At 33.4% G+C, this 20145-nt stretch overlaps 2 protein-coding genes across 2 annotated transcripts in view; both read right to left on the bottom strand.

The window, feature by feature from the left end:
• Oatp74D (Organic anion transporting polypeptide 74D) overlaps positions 1-14646 on the bottom strand; it is a 28823-nt gene extending 14177 nt beyond the window's left edge. The window contains exons 1-2 of the mRNA XM_017162909.3: positions 14621-14646; positions 13093-13407 (exon numbers count right to left, since the gene is read on the bottom strand). The gene's annotated coding sequence lies outside the window, so the exon portion shown is untranslated. The remainder of the gene's footprint in view (positions 1-13092; positions 13408-14620) is intronic.
• Positions 5072-5595, bottom strand: edin (elevated during infection). The gene has a single exon (XM_017162910.3). It carries the CDS (start codon positions 5566-5568, stop codon positions 5158-5160), a length of 411 nt encoding a protein of 136 aa, XP_017018399.1. The 5' UTR covers positions 5569-5595; the 3' UTR covers positions 5072-5157.
• Positions 14647-20145: the final 5499 nt, after the last annotated feature.

Here is a 20145-nt window from a genome sequence, read left to right as displayed (position 1 = left end):
CTATTTGCTGAGCTGCGTTTCTATGTGTGTGTAAGTGTGGCCAAGATTGCATTTGCCAATTCCAATTTGGATTTTCGCATCTTGTCGGCGGCAACTTCTCGTGTTTATTGCAAAATAAATACATATGCAGATATCATAAAGAGGAACCCTGCCGGGGTGTGTGCATTTCCTGAAGCTTTTCCTAAGTAGCTACCCCGGGGGGCGTTCATTTTTCCAACAGGGCGTGTCGTGGTAGTGATTCAGAAGTAAAAATTCTTTAAAAATGTATTTAAAGGGTGTGGATTTTAGAAACTTAAATATTAATTTTAGTTTTTACATAAAAATGGGTTGAATAAATTATTAAAAATATTTTCATAGAAGGATTTTGGGTTTTTTCAGGAATGAAAAATACAAATAAATAGAATAATATTATAAATTTTTATTTTAATTCAAAAAAACTCAATTTTATTTATTCCAAAAATAAACACAACCTTTTTGATAACTCTAAGCTCCCAACCCATAATCAGTCACCTATTCTCCTACTTTGTAACACATGGCGTATGATTTATTTTTCGCTCGCATCGCGTATACGCCCCACTGGCACCGAGTATACAATAATAACGAAAATATAATCAAATCCAATGCACTTTACTGCCCTTTCCAGTGCAATAAAATATATATAAAAAAATAAAACCCTTGCCGGATTTGAAAACCGTTGTCATTGTAACACCGAAACAAAATCCATTCCCAGGTTCCCAGGTTTCCGAGAATAAGAAAGTGGATGTGGACACGAAACTAGTTTAGTAGGAATATTGCAGATCGTTACGTGGCGCTTAATTGAATAAGTGCCCCCGGGATTAAGTCGCCAGTGAAGACGGGACGAGAATGTGTGCTAAATTGATTGAGTCGCATGGTGAGTGCCATAAATTAAGCGGACAAACATGGGTACAAGTCTGCCTGCAGTGGCAGATTTGCAGTTGCAAATCACAGTCACAAATCTTGTGAATCTCACAAAACACATATCGTATAATTTTCACAAAAAAATGCACAAAAACCGCAGCCAAAACGGAGACAGAAAGCGAAAACTGGGTCAACCTGATGCAGAGCAACCTACGCAGCAGCAGCTCCTCCACTCACATTCGCAGCCATAGATGCAAGCCGAAAAAAAGAAATAACACAAAAAATAATATAAATGGTGAAAAAAAAAGAAGTGTAACCCACGACAACGACGACGACGACGTTTCGCTTCATTTGCTCACAACACTGGAAAAGTAAAAAGCGGCAGCTACACGACGACGCCAAATTTATGTCTGCTGGATTTCACCCACGCAGCAGCAGCAGCAGCAGCAGCAGTTGCAGCTCTCCTTATAAAAAACATTAGCAGCTTGTTGTATTCGGGGAACTTTAATTACTTCCACTAATCTTATTTATTTACTTATTACTTGGCTAATCGCATTCTTATCAGGCACACGTGCTGCTTGCAAGTGCAATGCCAGAAAACATTCCATAGTTTTTTAGCGATAATGAAAAATCAAAACAATGTAACTACACAGTGAAAACCGGGTTGGTAATCAATGGAATTAAGACCTTAAATTGTAATTTGGATTCTTTTAATGTTAAGAATCAGGAAAAACTCTAACATAAAGGTTTAATTGTAAAAGTTCTACCTTCTTTTTCTAGCTAATCCTCAGACTTTGATCCTTATACCCTAACTAAACTTTATCTACAATAATTTGTCTAAGAAAAATATTTGTTAAAAATATTTAAAGCTTTGAAAATTCTGTTTAAACAGTACTTATTTTTCTAAACCTATTTTTAAGCTTTAAAAATATTGTTTACAAGCTTCAACTTAGTTCATAAACTTTATTTACAATAAATATGCCTAAGAAAAATATTTAAAAAAATATGTATAGCTTTGAGACTGCTTTTAATATTTATACAAATATTTTATTTAATTTTTAAGTGGTATAAAAATCCTTAAAAAATGTATTTACAAGCTTTAAATTAGCTTAAAAAACTTTAAATGCTTCCCTTTTAAAATAGCTTACTCTAAGCTTAGTTTTTTCTCCATTAATTAATTATAAGCAAATATATTTCTCCAATAAACTTCTTTATATTTAGTACCCACTGTACTTAGCCGAGGGAGATAGAGAGATTTTTGCTGCTGCCCACAAAATCGTGATTCCGCCAGTTGCCGACGCCACCGCCGCCGCCTGCCACTACGTTCACTTTCAAAATCAGTGAAATGTGACCAAAAAAATACAACAAAATACAAAAAAAAAAAAAAAAACTAAAAAAAAGTGAATTGATGTTGCATTGTGTTTGGCTGTCTGTTTGTTAGCTATTCGCATTATTCACTTGGCTTACAAATAGAGGTTAATTTATTGTGACTTGATTGAGTCGAGCATGCGCATAAAATATGCAAGAGAAACTGGCTTTGGGGAAAAAGTTAAGTCAATAAATTAAGCAATTATTTGGGAGGGAACTTCAAAGTTAAATTAAATTTAAGAAATTCTTTGAAAGCCTTTAATAATTTATTAAAAATAATACTAAACATGGGCTTTAAAATATCTCAAAGTTCTTGGAGCTCAGTCAGTCGGTCCTACCACAATGAAAAATGCTCTTCTCAATGTCAAGTCTGCCCAAGTGTGTGCTGTAGGAATCAATTACACTGATTCAGAACTTTACTGCACTTGCAGATACAGATACATTTAAAGATACAGATACTGGGTTGCTGTCCATTTGCAGTTGCAGATACATATTCATGCTGTGGACTCTGAGATAAACATCCGAGGCAAAGAAACCAGATGAAAACCGCGCGATCGCATTCGCTGCATCCGACAACGACCTTCGGCGACGATCTGACATTGAACACTGGCTATAAATGGAGCCATCTACATGTGTATGCACACTCCACGCTGGCACTCGCTTACATTAAACATTAAATGCATTGTTGCTGTACAAGCTGTTGACAAAATTTATCCAGATTATGCACTGAACTTCAAATATGTGAGGGGTTTTAATTAATTTTTAATTTAATTTGAATTTATTTAAATTTTTGAAAATAAATAAACGAATTTTACAGATTTCTGTTGAATTTGAATGAATAAAAACGTTGAGATATTTATCCTAATATTTGTGAAGCGAAAAATCTTTCACGTGCGTACATATAATTCTCAACTGGTTTTAACAATTCTGGAATTGAAGGATGCAGGTCTTAGGCCTTGTGATATATTAGATATTATAGGTCAAATGTTTTATTTTAATGCTATTTTAGGTAAATATTTGTATAAGTTTCTTTGCATTCTAAAGCTTATGAAATTAGCTATGTAAATTAATTTAATTAATTTACCCACACAAGTAAAACCCCAAGTGGAGGTTGTTTCGCTTGCTACCCCTGCAACTCACTGAATATATAATTAATTAGACCCGCATTTCTTACAGTGCATGCAAAGTGTGTGTAGTACTTGGCTTGCGGGCTTTTTTCGCATTTAGCCAATTAACCGAATGGTGCCGAATTCAGATAACTATGGAGACGGAGACGGAGATGGAAATGTGGAAATGGAGATGTCGGTGACGCGCGCGCACATTCCATTCCAAACCGAGGCGATGCGAGGCAATAGGATCCAATTGGAAGCGAGTCTCAGACGGCAGTTCATGTTGCAACAACTGCTGGTGCTGCTGGTGCGACTCCTGCTGCTGCAGTGGCTGCTGCACTTGACTTACTTGAGTTGCGTCTGGTAACTGCCATCGCCATCGCCATCGGCGCAATGCATTTCACTTTCATTATGATGCAGTCAGTTTTTGCCACTAAAAATGGCAACGGGGCAATGCCGATGTGTGGTTTTTCCAAGCCAAAATGAAAACCAGTTAGTAGATGCCACTCTCTTCTCTTTGGCTCTTTTGCTCAGCTGCAACAGCCAACAGCCAACAGGCAACAGCTGACAGCTGCACTCACCTGGCCTTTACCTGTGTGTAGGCGTCGTCAGCGTCGTTGTCGTTGTCTTTTGTTTCGTTTCGTTACTTGTTTTTACTTTCTTCTAATAGATCGTTAGCTGTGCCATGAACTTGCAATTGATTGCTTATTGTTAAATGAAAATGGAAAGTCATTTTCCATGCATTTTATTTTGTATTTTTCCCCCTCTTTCAAAGTGTGTGTGTGTGCGAGTGCTTTTTTCGTGGCTTTTCCTTTTTCGTGGGTTTTCATTAACGACGAGGCCTTTGCCTTGGCTTTCCCGAAACAAAAAAATATATGTGCCAATGGGGGTCAAGTCGGCTCTTTAGTCCCTGAGTGAGTAATTCTTGACTTTTATACATTATTTATTTATTTTTCTGGTTTTATTGAAAGCGAAAGTAATTAAACACAAACATTAAAATGTTTATATATATAGTGCTTAAAGTTCTCATCAGAATTCCCCCAAGAAGCCGATGCAGTAGCAACCCCCAATTGCATTTAGTATCTCCTCTGACTGTGTGTGTGTGTATTTTCCCCTTGCCAGCCAACCAACCTACCCCTTACCCTTACCCTTTCCCCTTTCTCTTCCCAGCAACAGAATCAATTTTTATTGGTTACACAACGACAACGCCAGCAGCAAAGGAAAAGAAAAGTCCATTGACCCCAAGGCGACCGACTCATGACTTTTAGTACTTCTTCCCCACAAATACACTTGTGAAGAAGCATTACGAATAAGCTGATCGTTTGGGGTAAAAAAATAATATATAACAGGGAAATTAAATACATTTTTGAAAATTAAACAAAAGTTATTACCAAAAATATATAAAAGAATACTTTAAAGCCAGGAAATCACCAAGCTATACGCCTTCAAAAATGTATATTTTAGGTATTTTGTAAGCTTTTAATGTTTCCTTACAAATTTATACATAATTTCTGAAGCAAAATTAAACTTTTTAATCCCCAAAAAGAGTATTTCAAACTTCGTTTAACTTGTTTCCCTAATTTTCCCCTCATTTTCGCCCCCTCTTGTTGTCTTTTCAGTTGAGTTACTTTGAGTAAATAGCCAATGCATTGACTGCAGCTACTGTTTGTTTTGGTCAGGCGCCTAGATCTCTAAGAATTTCCCATCTTCAAGAATTGTTATTTGGCTATAACTTTTTTCTTTATTTAAATGAATCATGGCTGAGTTGTTTTAATACTTCAAAATGTAATACATTCCCTTTTTAGAAGCGCCAAGATGCCTGAACGCCACCGCCATAGTTGTTGCGATTGTAGTCGAAATTCCGACTGGCCTGGGCATAGGCATCGATAGAGCCACGTCCATCCCGGCTGGTGTAGAGATTGTGGTTATACTGGACACTGGCCTCGCGTCCCACCTGGTTGTCCTTGCTGGCGGTCAGCACCACGGAGCCACCTTCCGGGGAACGAGCACGACGAACCAAAAGCTCCTCGGGTTCGGCCACTAGAAAGTCCTCGGGTTCGGCCAACAGGAGCTCAGCGTGTTCAGTCGTAAGATACTCCTCTGCGGGTTCATCCATCAGATACTCCTCGGGATATGGCTGTGGGTAGGCAGACACAAAAGCCACCAGACAGCAGGCCACTAGAAGCAGGATACTTGACTTGTTGGAAGACATCTTGGCTGGGATGATTGTAGAAACAAACTGATGTCCAACCGAGAAGTGCTTCCACTTTTTATAGGACCCAATGGGGATTCAATGGGATTCACCTAGGCGAGGGGACTTACACTGGCAAGATGTCATTGTTCCTTATCTGTCTGGCAGGGTGATTTTTTGCAATGGTTCATCCCAGAAACTGGGATCTTTATCAGCGTTTTGATGACAATAGCCAAGTAAATAGGCCTCAAAATGCCACAGAGATTTGGTATTTAAAGCTGTGTTTTATTTAATCAGGGTGTTTTATTATTATACATATAAGGAAAGTGTTTAAAAAATAGTTTTGAATATTTTTAAATATTTTTATATTTTTAAATATTATACATACAGAAAAAGGGGCTTTAGAAATATTTTAAAATATTTTTGAATGGAGAAAACTTTTGATATAATGGTCCTAAATAATTAAGAAATATTTAATTAATTTATTTAATAAATTTAATTTGAGAAAAGTACATATAAAATATTTTAAAATATATTTAAATTGAAAAAACTTTTTATACATTCGCCTTAGATGGACTATAAATATTTAATCGATTTAATTCATTAATTTTTTCAAGGGAAACTGCTTTAAAATATTTTAAAATATTTCTAAAATTTTCCCAAACTAAAAAACTTTTTATATAATAAACCTAGATAATTTTGAAATATTTAAAAACCTTAACTTAGCTTGATTTCTTATAAATAATCTCAAAAAAGCCAAGAACTCTTTAGCTAAACTTTAAATTTAACAAGAATATAGTATAATAGTAAAATTACAGAATTTGTAATATATTTACTAATTATTTCTTATTTAAAAAGTAAGCTTTTATTTTCAAGATACAAATCAAAAAGCTGTTAGATATCTTCAACTAAACATTCTTCACCCTTTAATCTCCCCTCTTGTAAAGCTTTAAATAAACATTAAAAATGCATGTTAATTCCCTGCTGATTAGGCCCGATATCGACGGGTTTCTAATCACCAAGAAAAAAAGAGGGGCCCGCTCTCGTCATAACTTTTCTTTTCTAAACGCATTCAAAATCGGCCTACGCAACGCCACAGCAGACACTCTTGAGATAAGGCCGCCGCGCACGCACCTCGCAGAGCCAAAAGTCCAATAAAAAATAATACAAAATCGGAACGAAAAAAAAACAGAAATCATAAAAGAGAATTTAGTTCAAATGAGTTCGTTGACACAGAAAGGCAAGAAATCAAAATAAAATTAAGTTTTCCGGTGCGTGAGTATCGCACGCTCTCTCACACGCACAATTTTGTATAGAATGTTTATAGTATTAGTTATAAGATAGCACAGACTTCGTCACTGATTAGTACGAGTACTCGAAAGCCTAATAAATAAATAAAATAACTAATCTTTACCGCTTTTGCATTGAACTTGAATATTTTTGTTACCAAAAACCAAATTCGATTGTGAAAGTGCTGGCCCAACCTCTCTCTCTATTTTTTTTCTAGATTCTCCACGAGAACTGATTTCTAATCGCATTTTTCGAGTGCTGTAATTAGATGTGCGTATCGCGAAAGTCTTTCTATTTCTTGCCTTTATTTCGGGGTGAAAGTTTTCTTTGGCATTTGCTCCGTGTTTCTTTCATTTAGATTTCATTTACCCGGCCGGAGAAGCGTTATCTATTGAATATCAAGTTGTGTGTGTGCATTTACATCTTTTGTCACCTGTGGCTATTTATCTCCAAAGAAGAAAACCTAAACCCCAGAGAAATAGATACAAAACTTCAGACACGTGTCGGTCGGTCGGTCGTCGATATCCCAAACCGCAAAGTTGCCAAGTCATAATTGTAAATTTTTATAGATCTCCCAGAGAATTAGGAGAGGCCCGAAAAAAAACAATTAAGCCGAAAAATATCAAAATTCATTGAATGAAAGTCTATACAAGTGGTGTATATGTATGTATATTTTCTGGCCTTTTGGACAGCCATTTGTCTAGGCGAAAAAATAAAAGATGCGTGGCGTACGCACGCTTTCAAAATAAATTATATATGCGGCGATGATACGATTTTATATAGACAAATGCGTTTGCCTACGTATAAGCAATATATGTAGTTATATATCTGGATATCCGCTTGTGTGTCGGTGCTTCTTTGGTTGTTTTAAAAAGATTTATTTGCCAAAAAATATGACGACGAAAGAGCAGTAAAAAAATACTGTCCGAAATCGCAAATGAGCAACTTTTGCGGCCTGCCTCTACTTTATTTGTATTTTTTTTGTATTTTTATTTAGTGTGCGGCTTTGCTGCTTAACTTTGTCAACAAAAAAAAGAAGAAGGAGGAGGAAAATGCAGATTAAAATGAATAAGAGAAATGATAAAAAGGGAAGTAATGGAAATAAAAGCTTAAAGCGAAGATTAAAGTCCCTTTTTTAATTCCAAGGAAATAATTAATATTTATGGAACTTAATTTATTATAAAAGACAAACAAATTTATAGAAATATCATAGGATATTTTCTTAATTTTTATATAGTTTTTTTATGCAATAATATATATTTTAAGTCACTCAAAATATTTTGAAAAAGCAAAACAATAGCTAATAATAACTGATTTATTTATAGATACATTTGAAGGTCTCATCTACTGCAAATATTTTTTATAAATAGCCTTTATGTCTGCAAAATGTTGATAATATAAAAAAAAAACTATAAAAGTAGAGCTTGTTATTTATAAAAATATAAACCTGTTTTATTATCTACGCATCTTATTATCTATTTATCGTATTTTTCTCTTTTTAATATGTCTGCATTTTATGGCTTAAATATACTAAAAACAAATAAATATTTAAAGCTATTTAATTTTATTTCTTTTTAATATATAAAACCCATAAAAATTTAGCAAATAAACTTATTTAAAATCCATAAAAATTAAATCTATAAACGAAATGGCTTAAACATACTAAAAACAGATACATATTCAAATGATTTAATTTTATTTCTTTTAAATATATAAAACCCATAAAAATATAGCAAATAAACTTATTTAAAATCCATAAAAATTAAATCTATAAACGAATAAAATCTATAAAAATAAGCAGACTCTTCCAGCGGAAAGACACTCTTTCCTGGCCACAGAAGACTTGAAGTAGACTTGCACTTTATTTATTTTTTTCCAGGCAAATCGAGAGCAAAGAGATGTCGTAGTTGTTGTTATTCTTGTTATTGTTGTTTGTGTTGTTTTTATTGCTATTGTTGTTTGTGTTATGCGTTGCGTTTAAGTCAAGTTCAAGGACTGTCAATTAAATTGAAATCACTTGCTAAAGACGAGTCGGCAAAACAAGCTTCCAGATGAGTAGAGCCGGGTTTCCGGGGGGTATGTAGGAGACCCGCTTCTTGTGGCTTCTCTACTGTATATCTCTACTGTATATTGTATGTGTATCTGTGAGATTTTGTATCTATGTGCCGCTGTTTTTGCTGTTCGATTTTGCACGCAGTCTGCTTACATTACACTGGGCTTTAAAATAAAGAATTAAGGTAAGAGGTAAAACTAAGATTTGCTTGAAAAATAGTTTTTTTTAATTACGAAATTATTATTATTATATGAAGAATATTTTAAATTAGTTTGAAATATTTTTAAAAATATATTTTACATATTAAGTAATATAAATAAAAGTTGTAGTGTATCCTCAAGTATTTTTGTTTAGTTCAGTGTTATTATTATTATTGCGAATGCTGCGTAGTTATAGTGCGGTAATTGTTGATGATCATCATGATTCGTCTTCCTCTGGGTTTTCTCTCATCTCTGATCTTCTGCCATCTTCTAGGTCTTGTATGTATATATGTCTTGAATGATTCTTTTGTATGTCAGCTTGCTCGGCTTTAAGCAAGTCAAGTGCTACTTCTGGTTCGTTACTAACCAATATATATATACAAAAATATATCTCAAGTGGGGCTTTTGTCATAGCCAAAAGAGAGGGCGTGTTCCCCAGAGAATATAACTCAAGATTGACTTGGAAAACTGGGTCTTTTTGAGAGGTTTGCCGAGAAGTTACAGAATTTAAAAGAATTTATATAAGGATGACATGATATCAGATTTATTTTAGTTTTAAATTTAAAGAAATTTCTTCACAAAATTTGATTTTAATTTATAATAATTTTTACATTTCTAACTAAGCATTTGTTAACGGAAATACATTTCTTTTAGTCTAAAATAAATATGTTTTTAAGCTATAATAATTTTTACATGTCTAACTAAGCATTTCTTTATGGAAATACGTTTCTTTTAGTCTAAAATAAATATGTTTTTAAAGCATATAATTCGTGTAAAATTTTTAAATAAAATAAACTTATATTCTTCATCTTTCTGAAGCGGAAAAATCCCATCTGAACACCAACTAAACCGGCAAGCACGACCCAACCCAATCCAAGTCCAATTTAAACAAAAAACAAATCCAAATCCAAATCCAAATCCGAATCTAACGACAATGCATATGGCCCAGGGGCGATTCCTAACTGTGTTTTTAGGCCAACTTTCAGTTTCTCAAAATGTGAATCGAGGTTTTCATATCAAATGTGGTCACAGCCAGCGGCGAGCTTAAAATAAATGCATAATTAATGACAATACATACATATAAGTTTTTTCAGTTGATTAACATAAAATGCCGCCGTTGCTGCCATATAAAATTATCAACTTGGACCTGTGAATAAGAGCCATACTCTGTGTACTATGGCTTACACGTGCTAAAAAGAAATATCGATCCATTGAACCATCGGAGCCATGACTAAACTTTGTGGAAATTGTCTTTGTGTCCGGTGATGATGATGAGTAAATGTTTCTTGGCACTTTGTTTCACCAAAATGTGCACTTTAAACAGATAAAACGAATGTCAATCCATCAGATAAAAATGTATTTATATTTCTAGAAGCTAAAAAGGAAACGGAAATGGTAGAAAAGTAAGGCGAGGAGATGGTATAGGGGGTTCTTGGTAATGGTTCTATGTGGAACTCTGTCTGTCAATATTTGGTCAATAAAAGGCATTTTCGCTTCGTTTCGTTAATCAATACACAAAATTTGTTGTTTTTTGCGTTGTATTTTGTTTTTTTTTCTTCACTTTTGTTGATTTTTTTGTTGTTTTTTGTAGAATATTTTGTATGCCAAGAATTTAAATTAGTAGTAAATCTGGTTTTGTGATTTCGGGTTCGTTCTCTCTACTTTTTCTTCTCTTCCTCTCTGTGTTCTCTCTGTTCTGTTCTTGTTTTTGTCTCCGCTTCATTCGTTTTCTTCTTCATTTTTTCTGCGACGTTATTACAGGTGAATTTTTGTATAGTTTTTTGGGCTTTGCTTTATTTTGTTATTGCCTTCTTGCTTGGACTGGGGACTTGGACTTGGCGGAATCAGAAAACAAATTAAATGAGTTTGCCTGAAATCGAAATGCTTTGGGCCATTGATCATTTATTGATCGCCGCCAAAGTTGAAAGCTAACTTCGAAGAAAGATGGGAATTGGCAGAGTCCAGAATACCAACACAAAAATAAAGCATGGAAACTTTAGGGTTATAAAAGAAACACCTTATTTATCATTTAATTGCAAAGTTCTGTATTTGTTTATTAGGAATTTGTGTTGGTTGAACTTGAACTGTGAATTAAATTACAAGCTTATGTTGTTTTTAATTTATTTATATTTAAAAAATAATAAACTAAGGTTTATTTTATTTAAAATTAATTTGAATATAATTATATTTTTAATAAATAATATATATGCTTGAATAAAACATTTGAACTTGTGTATTTTAATTCCTTATTTTGTGTTCTTTATATATTAAATTTTATTTTATTTATTTAAAGCTTAAAATTTGCTTTAGAAACTCTTCATTTTAAAATAATAATTTGTCAACACATAAACCTAATGAATAATTTAAAAAATGTACTTGCTAGATTTTTTTTTTGAACATGAACAAAATTAATAATAACTTCATTATTTTTGGAGAGACAAATTTAACAAGTTACCCCTTAAAAATCACACAAAAATATTTTTTGTAATACTTTAAAATTCATTAAAAAATTCATTTAATATAAAAATTTGTAAAACAACAATATATACCCCACATTAAAAACACTTTCGGTAATTTCTCTGTCACTTTCCGATTTGTTTCCTGCTGTTTTTAACATCATTTCATCTGTTTCTCCTTTAACATTCCAATATATAAATACTTGGGTAAATATTTACGATCAGTCAAATAAAAAATATATATATATAAATGGACAACGATAACGAACCCCATGTGGGTCAGCTGGAAAATATTGTATATTTTTTGTTTCTGCTTTCTGGCCAGAACAAACACTCTTGTAATTGAGGTACAAAAGTGAAACTCGGGGTATAAACATTTACATTTGATTAAACAACGTTTATCGGCTTTTGTTCGATTGGTTTTAATGCCTTGCGCTGATTTTTTTTGGGGGCTTTCGTTTTGCGAGGACAAAAAAATTAAAGACCAAGAGAAGCCCCCAACTCTGCTGGTATCTGTATCTTCTCTGCATCTCTGTGCATCTTTATCTGTGCGTATTTATTTTGGTTTTACGGCATGTAATTACCCAGGGAAAGAGAGGGACGAGAGAGAGGTAGTATATATATATTTATCAGAGGTGTAAGCAGCCGAAATTATAAAAGGGTTTTGGATTTTTGTGGTAATTAATAATTTAATTAAATTTTTAAGTTAATTATCTTTGAATTTACTATATATTTTATTACATTTCTGGGGTTTCTTGAACCCCCCTGTAACTACACCACTGTGTTCTTTGGCTGCCTTTTGCCTCGTCTCGTCTTATCATTATCTCCCCAGTGCGTATTGTGTATTGTGCGCTTTCTGATTGCTCTGCCCCCTTTTAACCTTTTAAGAAAGATTTCTTAACCCATTACGATTTCACTCAATGCAGCGTATCATTTTTGTAGGCCGTCCCAAAAAACAGAAACAACAAAAAATTACATGTTTCACTTTCTCTGGCGCCTCCGAAAAAAAAAAAAACAAAAACAAGAACGGAAAGGAAAGATAAATGCTTAGACATTGTCTGCTTCTTCTTGGCATTTCTATGGCATTTCGAAATACATTTTTTCGGGTTTTCTGCTTTTGTTTTTTGTCCATCAATCAGAGAACATTTCTTTTTCTTCATTTCTTTTGTGGCCTCGCATTGAAAAGGGAAATTTCTTTAGCCCAATTAAATTAAAGCAAACAGAACCAGGTTATTCCTTGGGTTTTTTCTGTATTTTTTTTATAACGTTGAGTGCAATTCCGTTTGCAGAATTTATTAATGGGATTTTGGTGGCTGATTTCAAAGGAAAATTTAACAAACTGATGAAATTTTAAATTAAATTCCTGGAATAAATTTCGTTCTCAGTCTGTCTGTATTTTTTCTTCAATGAATAATTAACCCTTTAACATTTGAGTATAATTTATCTGCGAAAACTTTCCACTTGAAGAACTTCCCTTCAAGTTCCGAGTTCTAGTTTGTTTCTGGATAATTTGTACAATTAATTTATTTATTAAAGCTGTACTTACGCTTATCGCTTTCTGCTCTGGCTGTGCTTGCGGCTTTTCTGTATTTTTTTGTTGTATTTATTCATTCAGCATTTGCTACGCAGTTTACGCGTCTAATTTCGTTGTTGCTTTTGCTTTTTCACACACCCAATTTGTTGTTGTTGTTGTTATATTTTTTATTTTCATTTAATTGCACACATAATGGACACAAAAATTAAATGCTATATTTGTATGTGTTTTGTGCGTTGGAAAAACACGCACACAGCCAATTGAAAATTGTATTTATTGTGGCTGCGTTTTTTATTATTTATGAACATGAAATTATTCGAGCACTCACTGAAAATGGGATTGGCCTTTGTAAGATCAAGGGATTTTGTATTTTAACGATTTTTGGGTTATATTTTGTAATATTTAAATGGTATTAGGCACACATATTTTATAATTTTCTTGAATTTTTAGTAATATTTAGGAAGTTTTTCTCATAAAGCTAGCTTTGTCTTTGTAATTTAATGGAATTTTAAAGAGTTTATATTTTAACAAAGCTGTTTTGGGTTTATTTTTATTTTTTGTTAACATTAATTTGTTTTATAAGCACATGAACTTTTTATAACTTTAATTAGAATGGGTTTTTTTTAATGTTTATGACGAGATATATATTTTTTAATTTATTTTACACTTTTCTTTTGGTTAAATTTTGTTTTCTTTTCAATTTAAAACATTTATTTTCGAGTTTTCTGTTTTTCGGACACATGTATCCCTTAGATACGGGTGTGTGTGGGAGTAGGAGGTTTTTGTTTTTGGGAAACGGCAAACGCAACCGATTCAATACGGAACCGAGAAACCCGAAAAAAACACGGCTTTTCGAGCACGACGCGTGCACAGACAACGAGGTGCGAGCGGCAAAAACTCGAGAATAAGCAAAGTGCGGCTCAATTTATACGACGAGAGACGCAGACGACAAGAAGATACAGACTGGGCGCACACTGAGACAGACAAACAGAGGCCGAGGCAGCGGCAGATGCAGATACAGATACGAATACAGGCGCGCACTGTATCTCGAAGATACACACGATCGCCCCGGACAGATAACAGCGCTCTGCCGGCGTCGACGCTCACGCAATGTTAGGCTGCAATTAGAATAGAATGACTCTCTTTCCCTGCTCTCTTCTGCGGGGGTGGTCGCTCTTTGGCTCTGTTATCTCCAACTCAAGCTCTCGCGCTGCTCTCTCTCTTGCTATTTAACTCCCTCTCTGGTGCTCTCTGTGTGTTTTGGTTATAATATTTTTGTTGGTAGCAGCAGCAAAAGTGTAGTAGATTTTTGGCATTTATCGTCCCGATTTTTGGTATTTGCATACGCTCAATATGCGCGACCCACATTATTTCTTATACACACGCGTTGCTGTTCGTCCCCATATAAATAAAAACACAGAAAGTACATATTACCCGCCGTTGCCACCTAGCTATCGCTCTCTCCCTCGCTCTCGCCCCCCCACACACAATGCCGCACACTCACGCACCACACCGCACTCACACACACACAGTTACAGACGCTAGAGTTCCGCTGCCCATCGCCACAGTTCGAAAAACGGACTGAAAACAGCCGAAACTTTTTCCATCGCCCCAACGGGCCTCTGCCGCTGCCGCAGTCGCCGTTGGCTTCGCAGCTGGCTGCGCCGCTGTTTGGGGGCTGTTGGGGCTCTGCTAAGCCGCCCGCTATGTTAGGGCTCTGTTACATGGCTGTAGATACGTTTGGTTCTGTAAGTTCGCTGTTAACCAAGGCGAGGCAAGGATTTTATCAAGGAATTACATTTTATATTTGATTTATTTAATTTTAGTAACTAAATTATATTTTCAATAATAATTTTAATAATAATTTTATTTTTTTTTTTCAATAATAATTTTAAATATTTTTTAATAAAATATATATTATATTTTGTATTTAAATATTTCAACCATTCGAATTCCTTTAATATATGTACATACGTCTCTGCAAAGAGAAAACTGATAAGGAGACGGGGCTTGGCCTGTTTGTGATTTGATTGATTGATTTTTCGTGTCATTCGACAGCTGTTGCTCCTCGCAGGCTTGTTACATTTGTAAAGGATACTTTCATGACTTAAATATATACAAGAAGATAACATAATAAAACAATTTAGACTGTAGACTATAGATGTAGATACTATAGCCTACCCATAAGATACTTATGCCACCTTGACAATAATAAAACAATAAGTATTTATTAAATGTAGTTTCTTGATTTCAATAATATAAATAAATTTTATTTACAAATTTTTGTGTTCTTTATGCTAAATAACTCTAATTAAATTTTAATAGTTTAATTGTTCAACTTTCAACTAGGTTTTTATTATTTTTTGCACTTTAAAAAATCATAAAATAATTTATGCAATTTGGCTAACTTTCTGGTCATCTACATAGAAGGCGTATCTATCTATATTCATATGTGCAATGTACATATCAATTACATATTGGGCGCAAGGTCGTCTGGCAGTCTAACTGTCAGATACTTAGATACATTCACGCATATATAGTATGGAAGTGCTTGTAATAACACTGGTTAACATGAAAACCAAGCTAGATTAACAAATGTATTATGTAATATAAATTATATTGTATATATAATTTTTTTAGAAATATTATAGAGCATATATTACTCATGTAATATTTAAAATATGTAAAAGAGAGTTTATTGTATTGAAAAAGAAGTCTTAAATGCTTAAAATTCTTTGGCTGATGCTCAAGATACATTTGTGATATAAATAAAATGCCTCAATAAAGAATAAATTTATGGGATCCTTTAAATTTATTTAATTTTAAAAAACATCTTCTAATGTAACTTATTTTTATTAAAACTTCATAAATAGTATAGAAAACCAATCTAATATTTTTTAAAATATTTTTCCCACCAGTGTAATCAATCAAATTGGAGCATTCAAACTCGTATCTATTGGATATTCTTGGGGCAAGCTCCAATCGTCGCCAATATCGATTCAATTCCATTCGCAATTGCAATTCGCGGCAACTAGAGACGGCTAATTACGTGACATGTTAGACGCGAAAACGAGTTAAACACGCTCCTTCGATTTGTGTAATTAATTGCAGACATCGCTGCAAATGGAGAGCTCAAAATCGAATTCACCTCGAAATGTGCATTGAACTTTTGCTGTTGCTGTTGATGAATGTTGTTTTCCCTTTTCGCAGCCTTTTCGTGTTTTTTTTGTAACCAATTCTAGTTGCACTCGGATGCTGATAACCCAAAGATGAACCCGCGCTGCAAAAGGAGGGCGGGGGCGAGGAAGTGCTGGAAGTGGCAAGAAGTGAAGAAAAAAAACCAGCTGATGTAAACAAATGCCAAGTAAATAATGACAAAGTCGAAGAAATTCCTAAAAAAAATGTATATTCGTTATTGTTTGTTGTATTGACAACATCGCTGGGCTTATCGCTTAACCGTTGTCTGATCAAATAAACATATGTACATTTTAATATGTGGTGCATACAATGTTTTTACGGTATATACAGTGGGGCTTCTATATGGAGAATATTTTTAAAATTAATATTGGGAAATTTCTTTTAACAAATTAGCTAAGAAATGTAAAAAATATAGTATTACTTACTTTAAGATAAGAAATTTTGATTCCTAAATAACAAAATTAAGCTAAAACCTTCTTAAAATAATTTAAAAAATGTCTTACAATTTTTTAGAACACAAAGGTTGTTAATTACAATCTTAAAATATTTTTAAAAATTTTTCGAACACAAAAGTAATTGATTGGCTTTATTAAACTGTACTAATTTCCATATTTAAGCCTCTAAATTATTTATAATTTCCCCTTTAAACTAAAATATTAAAGACTTCACTGACAGAAGTCTGTGTCTTTTCTGGGTCTTGTAATCATTTCCCCAGGCAGGAAGCTTGAACCATTCAGAGTTTGCCTCTAATGTGTGTCAAGTGTGATAAGAAATGCCATTGTAACTGAGTGTTATATGGTTGCTGAATGGATTCCCGCTTGAATACGGTTTGCATTCCTCATATGAGACATTAAATGCAGCCTCCCACCACTCCATCAAGTCGGAGTGTGTGTGGAGTGTGTGGAGTGTGTGGAGTGCCTGCCATGACTAATTAAGTAACCAAAAAATAAGAAAAGAAGGCGAAAAATAAAGCTGCTCAAATTCGCAGCATTAAAACGTGCCGACAACTTTGTAAAGGCTGCCAAAAATGCACATTATATATATTTATATTCTCATATATATACGATGTTTGGTCTTCCCTTTGGAGGAAATGCAAAGGGTAGCTTTACTTTGAAGAAGAGTTTGGGATAGTTTGGCCTTAAAATTGCTTAAAAAATTAATTTAAAAGTAAAAAAAATATTTGAAGAATTTAAAAATAAATTTAAACAAAATTCTATTACATTACAATTTAATTTTATTGATTAATAAAGAGACTTTATGGTGTAAATGGGGGAGATATTTCAATAAAAATATATGTATTTAAGGTTCTTACAAAATTAAAATTAAAAATATATATTTAAGGCTCTTACAACATTAAAATTAAAAATATATTTTTAAGGCTCTTACAACATGTGAAAAAAAAAATACTTTAAATTAAAGTTAAAGGTAATGTCTTGATATAAATATTTATTAATTAATAAAAACATAGATCTATCACAGAAAAAAATATAAACAAAATAAATAAATCTATAAAAATAAAAGAGCATCCCCTTTTCTCAGCTACTCCAAAACCCCAAAGAAACCCTTACATATCCTTTCCAAGTAATGCCATATGCATTTTCAATTCTTGGGCCTCCTCTGCCCCGTGTGAATCATGAGCATTAAGCATAAAACCGACATTTAGCTGATTGATCTTAATAAGAATTTCTGCGGCAGGGCGTAGCACTCGGGCGGAGGACGACTGACTGCTAACGGATCGCTGGAACGACGACGACGACGACGGGTCAATAACATTTTTTGGAGGGCTCCTCCGGGATTCCTTACCATATCCATGTCCATGTCCGAATCCGAGTTGCAATTTGAGGGCGTTGCTGGGCTGCGCCTGCGCAACATAAACTTTGTGTTTGTTCCGAAATTCTCTGTTCTTTTTTTAATAACTCCGAAGACTCATCGGAGTGGGGGAAATAATATTTCTTTTAAGGAGTCGGGGGTTCCCTTGTCGGAAATTAAATTTTGAATTCGCTGAGTTATGGTTTTGGAAACCTCTTTTTTCCCCTCCCCGATTATTCTGCACTCAAAATATCTCATGAAATCTTGGCGTATCTCAGAGATTTGCACTTAGTCTCGGGCAGAACGGATGTCTGTGCTCGATTGTTAAATGAAATTTGTCGCCAAAAACCACACAGAATTAGCAAAACAAATTTTTTTTGACCGCAGTTCTGTCTGTCCCGCCCTGTTGCATATTTCATATGTTTTGATTCTTGGTACTTTTAGCTTTATGTTGATTTTGTATTCTGAAGATTTATGCGCAAGTGCTTAATCGAGGGGGGGAGAGCAGAAAAACTGTGCCAAAAAAATAAAATCAGCAAAGGTTTCTTTGCATTTTAAATTTAATTTATAAAGAGTTTGAGAGTTCTAGTTGAAAAATTAGAGGAAAATACATTCGAATTACCAGAAAACATGTTTTAAAAATTGTCTAAAATTTTATTAAGAATTTTAATATATATTTTTTAAGAGTTTAAGCTGTAAAACAAGAAGATAATGCTTTCAAAATTACTATGAAAATATGTTAAAAAAGATTCTCTAAAATTTTATTTACAATTTTGCAATATTCTTTTTCCAAGAACAAACTCACTTGAGTGCATTTAATTTCCTTTTCTCAAGGGTGACAATTTTTCTGTTGCGCAATATCTGTGGCTTCTCCTGGCCTCCCGTCTAGCAAATAAATTAAATCAAACTGCAAAACAAAATAAAAACCTGATTTTGATGTCTGCAATTCAAATTAAATGCAATTAAACCGAAATTGATAGAACATTCAGACAGTTCCAAATTTAGAGGTTTGCTCTTTGGTTTTTTCTTCTTTTTTTTTGGCACTTGACAGCATCTCTTTTCGGTGTTCTTGCCACATCCTTCGAAGGTCTCAGGTTTCGCCTATTTAAATTCTAACCTTTTAAGGACCTTTTTGAATTTCATCAGGGCTTCGCCTGTCTGCTCTCTGTCTGCCTTTTCTTTTGTGGTCCCTTTGTGGATCCCTTTTTTTGTTATTTGCTTTTTGGGTTAGACGTTAGTCAAGTTTTGCCCTTTTTTTATGTTGTTTGGGTTAGTCTGCCGAATTTCAGCCTTTGTTTTGATTTCGCCTTTTGATATAATTTTTCGCCTGTGCAAAAGGGGGTTGAGGGGCTTCTAAGCCGTGTTCTTTGTTTATGTAGAGTCATTAGAGGTGCTTAGAAAATTATATAATATTTAAAATAATTTATGTAATTATATAAAAAATTATATAACTATTTTTTTTATTTATATTTAAAGTATTATATGTATGTATTATTAAAAATAATTAATGAAAATGTATTTTTTTGTTGTTGTAAATAAGTATATTAATGTGATTTAAAATATAGATTTTACGCTTGTCAATTTGAAATTAATTTAAAAAATATTTTTAAAAAATGTAAAGGACTTTTTAGCTTTCTTTATTGAGAATTTATATTTATAGTTTTTGAATAAATTTGATTTGCAGCCACTTTTTCAGTAATATTTATAATAAATTATATTTCAATAAAAAAATATATATTTTTAAAATGACAAAAAAATTAAATATTTTTTATATTTTTGTCTAAGTTTCTACCTTTTTGCTCATCTCTAACAAAAATATGCTTCGTTTATTTTTTTGCACCATCTATCTCTTTCTCGTCGTATACTTTTTCGCTCTAGCTTTCAATCTCAATCTTTTGGCTGCCGAAAAAAAGTGGCCAGACATCTGTTTCTGTGTGTGTGTGTTTGTGAGTATCTGAATCTGCTGTCTGGACTTTTATTGTACGGATGACCTTGAATTTATGGAAATTGCATAAGTGAGAACAACATTGTCATATTAAGAGAAATATATATACGTTT

The sequence above is a fragment of the Drosophila kikkawai genome, chromosome 3L (genome assembly GCF_030179895.1).
Source record: "Drosophila kikkawai strain 14028-0561.14 chromosome 3L, DkikHiC1v2, whole genome shotgun sequence".
NCBI classification, from domain to species: Eukaryota; Metazoa; Arthropoda; class Insecta; order Diptera; family Drosophilidae; genus Drosophila; species Drosophila kikkawai.
This window is presented reverse-complemented; position numbering and strand designations above follow the sequence as displayed.

Excerpts from the sequence above, each read along its gene's own strand:
- edin (XM_017162910.3), bottom strand. The coding sequence starts at position 5,568 with ATGTCTTCCAACAAGTCAAGTATCCTGCTTCTAGTGGCCTGCTGTCTG.